The following is a 5473-nucleotide window of genomic DNA, read 5'->3' as shown; positions in this document are numbered from 1 at the left end:
ATGCTAAAACACACTATTATGTCTAAGAAACTCCCAATTTCCATTGATAAAAAAGTAAGATCGAACTGTTTGCAGTATTTCTTTGAACGCTTGTGTGTCAATGTGTTATATTTGAAATGTAACGTGTTAAAATAATGCGAAACAATGTTATCTGGTTAGAATGGAAGTTATATATAACACTGTGTATGTTTTTAAATGATTCGCGAGAATAGTTAATACCCCAAAACATAACCCACTCCGTGCAATCATTCTTATTTATAGAACTTACTCTACAGATATCCATAACTATAAACTCATTCGAATTGGGGTAAGAAAATCGGTTAAACAAACTACAAAATAGTTAAGTTAGCGGGGATGTCTCTATACGATACCTGGCACCTAGCCCTAATACTAATAGGTACATGAATAGATTTGGGAAATCTAAAGATGGCTAAGCAAGGAGCTTATTCTAACCCTAAACGCACTCAAAAGACAACTAATAAAATACTTTTAGTTCTACCATCTTAAATACATTTTCAAAGTACTTTTTGAAATTGCCCATTTTTAATTCCCTAACCTTTTAAAATACCACCCCTGCAAAATACCACTTTAAAAAAAATCCCACATTTCAAACAGAAGGAAGTCCCAATCTCGCCTAAATTCCATCTCGTTTTTTTAGCCCCGCCCGTTGGGGAATCCCCCGGTGGAAGACAAATTACTTTCTTCTCGTTGCACCAACAGCCACACGGCTTTGGCGTTTTGTTTTATTGTCATCGCCACAGCTTCATTACAGTTTTTACAAATCTTTGTTTCTCAGTTTTTTTAAGTAAGATTTTTTTTTATTCACCACATGCGTAAGCGGATCTAGTTTCTCAGTTGCATTTAGAGTGTGGATTTGGAGGGTCTAGGGTTAAGCCAACATGCCCCTTCTGGGATCTGCCTATAGCTAGACACAATGTAAAAAAATAAAAGTATGTACACGATTTATTAACTTTGACTAGATAAACACGTGCAAACATGTCGCATGTCTCAAGCCGCAAGACCAGCCGTACCCCAGACCCAAGCCCAGGCCCAAGCCCAGACCCAGACCCAGACCCAAGCCCAGACCCAAGCCCAGACCCAGACCCAGACCCAAGCCCAGACCCAAGCCCAGACCCAAGCCCAGACCCAAGCCCAGACCCAAGCCCAGACCCAAGCCCAGACCCAAGCCCAGACCCAAGCCCAGACCCAGACCCAGACCCTAGCCCAGACCCAAGCCCAGACCCAAGCCCAGACCCAAGCCCAGACCCAGACCCAGACCCTAGCCCAGACCCAAGCCCAGACCCAAGCCCAGACCCAGACCCAGACCCTAGCCCAGACCCAAGCCCAGACCCAAGCCCAGACCAAAGCCCAGACCCAGACCCAAGCCCAGACCCAAGCCCAGCTTCAGCCTGTCACCCAAGCTTGATCTTAACCAGGTCTCCAACCCCATTCTAGGCCCGTGCCAACTCGAGCCTTGGATCCGAACTGGAGACCTTCGAGTTAGCAGCCGTTAACTCTACCATCTTACCGTGTCGTTCAATTGAAAAGAAAATCCCAATAAAACTTACAACATAATACATCAACCACCATCACACCAATACACCAACCACCACCACCAATACACCAACCAAAACCAACACCAATTCACTAACCACCACAAACTTCTAAACTTCCAGTATTCTTTTCAAATGCCCGCCCCATTCAGGCGCTAATAGAATTCTAGTGGCTACCCACATTTAGTGCTACATTTATGGCTACAGTCACTCTAGCTACATTTTACACCCGCCGTTAAAATGTCTGTGTTTAACTACGCTCTCTCTCTCTCTCTCTCTCTCTCTCTCTCTCTCTCTCTCTCTCTCTCTCCTCTCTCTCCAGATCTTCTCTGTCTCTCCTAACCCCGCACCGTATTCGCCATTACCTTTTTACACCCAGTTTATCCTCTTGACTTCTATTTCTTTTCTTTTTTAATTTCTAAAGTTATCTACAACTATTCTCTCTCTCTCTTTCGTTTTCATTTTCTATCTCTCTTGTTAACGGTAAAAGATAAATGTAGTAATATTATTACCGTGTTAATTGTAATAATCAGTAAAATGCTGGTATTCAACCGGTAAGAGGGTCTGTGCCGCTTCTTTACCGGGAATATAGTAAAATTAAATGTAATTTTCAGTATGTATTCAACTGTCACGTGCACTAAGTCACGGACAGGGTAAAGTAATAATAAGTTTCAGCAGCTAATGCAGTAATATTAATAAGTATAATAAGTGAACTTAATAGTGGCAAGCTGAAGGTCTGATGACTACGCTACAATTCAATGTGCGCAGTTTACAGCCTTAAAGTAATAACAACCTGGTCCGATGACCTCTTGACTCTGGCAAGGGTTTACGGCCGGTATATAAAATACAATATCAGGTCCGATGACTACGGGTCAACTCAATGCCCGCAGTTTACGGCCTGTAGTAAAATACAAATAACTATAAGTTACTTAAAAACACAAAGTTACTGCAATAGTACAATTTAATTTATTATACTTTTAAAACTTAAACATACGAATCATACTTATTTATATGTATTACAAACCATACAGTTATTATAGAATGAATGAAGTAAATAACACAAAACCATGCACGTAGGAGTAGGGCCGACGGCCCAAACGCCGCGTGCGACACCACCAGCTGAGCTCAGTGCTGGGAGAGTGCGAGATGTCTTTGTTGCATCCCCTTATATTCATTAAAACATTGGCGGTGTCACGTGGACAATCTAGCCAACTAGAGAGGGGCCTGTGAGGGGGACGAAATATATGGATGTACGTAGCAGTAGAGAGGGGCGGGGAGTAATAGAGCAGGTAGAGGGTGGCGGGTGGTGGAAGAATACAATGGAGCTAGCCTAAACGGTTTTACCGTCACACCCCCTTTCCTCGCTAAAATTTCGTGGTAACGCAATTTTCAGCGGACCAGAAATAAAACAATATTTTTTTATGTGCCTTTCAAAGTATGGTTATACAAAAATGTAAATGTACATTGTCTTTAGACGAAAAGTTAATACATTGGAACATAGGCCATTGACAGGCAAAATGAGTATACATTAGTCCAACATCAATTACAACATTGTGATATGCCATTAGAGGCTTTAGTAAACAAAAATTGTTTTTTATGTAAATTGTAATAAGACAACAGTGAATAATGACATTTTTTTCAGTATAAGTTTACATTGTATTCATGAAATTAACTAACGCCAAGTTCTGTTTTAGAAGTATGACAACCAGGTCTAAGAAGTCAATGGAAACCTGTGAAAAATACTGCAAGAACAAAGGAAAACAACAAAGTTATGCATAGATATGAATGTATGATTACATAAGATATGACAATGATAAATGCCCATAGAATTTTTTTTTTTTAAGTAATGCTTGTGTATACAACATATATCAAAGTAAGTCATAAAATAGCTTCAATATTATTTAACTGGCAGCTTGCATTAATTAAGTGCAAGGCTGGAATAGAGCTAAGTTCAGGCAATGGACCATGACTTACTAAGAAATTCCACCCTAAGTCTAACTAGCTAAGTTATGTTTAGTGACTTATCAAAACTCAGGATGGGGTGGGTGGCAAAAGGTGAAGCGCCAGTAATGAGAGATGGGTAGACCACGGTACAACAGCTGTAGAGCAGACGGCACGTCTCCCGATAACTTAGGCCGGTGTCCTTGGACCATTGTTTCATCAAGGTGTGGGTGGGTGGGCGGGGTTTTGGACCCAGAGCGATTCTTCTCTCGTCGGCGAATTTTTTTCCATTAGCGAGGGGCTGGTAAGGTTTAGTATGTAGACCTATGGGGCCGATAAGGCTGACAGTGGTTGGTTTGTTGTTTTGTCTCTTCGGCTCTTGACGTGCTGTGTAATTAAGGTCGACCGGAGCATCCGGTGTTGTGTTTATTGATGATTCAGTCGGGGCAGGGGAAGTAATTTTAATTAAGTCCCTTTTATGGCTCAGTGTAGCATCATGATTCTGAATATCTGGTAGGGTTGGTGTGTCGGGTGTAGTTGCGGGTGTTGGTTCAGGTTCTATGATCATGTTTTTCAGCTGCTCAAGCATTGCCTGCTCGGCTATCTGCAAGCGTGCTTTCGTTTCTGTCATTCTTTTTATTCGTTCCTTAAAAATAATAATTCTCTCAGCTATTGATATGCTGGCATCTTTTAACATTTCGTCTTCTTGTTTTTCTGTTGTTTCGATACTACCCCATTCCGATCGTTCAAATTCATAGAACCTGGCCTCTATAGCCCATTTTCTCTCTTTTAATTTAATTTCTTCCTCCCACTGCAGTTCATTTAATCGTTCTTCTTCGTCTAATCTTCTTCGTTCTTCTTCTTCGTGTAAGTCTTCTAAATTTTCTTGGTATCTTTGTTTTCTTCGTTCCTCTTCTTCATGTAAGTCTTCTAAATTCTCTTGGTATCTTTGTTTAACAAATGCACTGAGTGCCGCCCCTTCGTAGCCATAGTCAATGGCGTACCTGATAAGGGCGGGGATGCTAGTGGAGCAACTCATTATGCAGCCTAGCGAGGACGTTGACACGGGTAACGTGACACGCGTGTGCTCAAGCCGTGTACCGGGTTACGCCTAACAATAACACCTAGTAACTAAGAGAAAAGTATTTGACAGACTAACAGAAGTAGGCCTATTCTACAAATAATAGACTACTAAGCTAACTACAAGAACAAGAGACCAGTTTTAAAATTAAAACTAGAGGAATCAACGTAGTAAGTCAGAGTCAAAAGCTAAAACTTGACACTTAGCTACAATTCCAGTGGTCTTGCCCTTCTTGTGCAGCCGTCAGTTGTACAGAATACTTCTTGAACAGGTAGCAATACACACAGAAATATTTTTTCTGAAAATTCAAAGTCAACAACAGCAGTAAAATTCAAATATGTGAAACAGCAGGATTTATTCAAATACGAGTGGCTAACTCGTGTCTAGTATTTAGTTTGACGAGCCCCCATGTTAACGGTAAAAGATAAATGTAGTAATATTATTACCGTGTTAATTGTAATAATCAGTAAAATGCTGGTATTCAACCGGTAAGAGGGTCTGTGCCGCTTCTTTACCGGGAATATAGTAAAATTAAATGTAATTTTCAGTATGTATTCAACTGTCACGTGCACTAAGTCACGGACAGGGTAAAGTAATAATAAGTTTCAGCAGCTAATGCAGTAATATTAATAAGTATAATAAGTGAACTTAATAGTGGCAAGCTGAAGGTCTGATGACTACGCTACAATTCAATGTGCGCAGTTTACAGCCTTAAAGTAATAACAACCTGGTCCGATGACCTCTTGACTCTGGCAAGGGTTTACGGCCGGTATATAAAATACAATATCAGGTCCGATGACTACGGGTCAACTCAATGCCCGCAGTTTACGGCCTGTAGTAAAATACAAATAACTATAAGTTACTTAAAAACACAAAGTTACTGCAATAGTACAATTTA

General features: G+C 40.7%; 1 protein-coding gene across 1 annotated transcript; it reads right to left on the bottom strand.

The window, feature by feature from the left end:
- Nucleotides 1–3555: 3555 nt before the first annotated feature.
- LOC131931262 (Golgi resident protein GCP60-like) lies at nucleotides 3556–4533 on the bottom strand. The gene has a single exon (XM_059287986.1). It carries the CDS (start codon nucleotides 4531–4533, stop codon nucleotides 3556–3558), a length of 978 nt encoding a protein of 325 aa, XP_059143969.1.
- Nucleotides 4534–5473: the final 940 nt, after the last annotated feature.

The sequence above is a fragment of the Physella acuta genome, unplaced genomic scaffold, assembly GCF_028476545.2.
Source record: "Physella acuta isolate Inbredline_101_S28 unplaced genomic scaffold, ASM2847654v3 ptg001932l, whole genome shotgun sequence".
NCBI lineage: Eukaryota > Metazoa > Mollusca > Gastropoda > Physidae > Physella > Physella acuta.
This window is presented reverse-complemented; position numbering and strand designations above follow the sequence as displayed.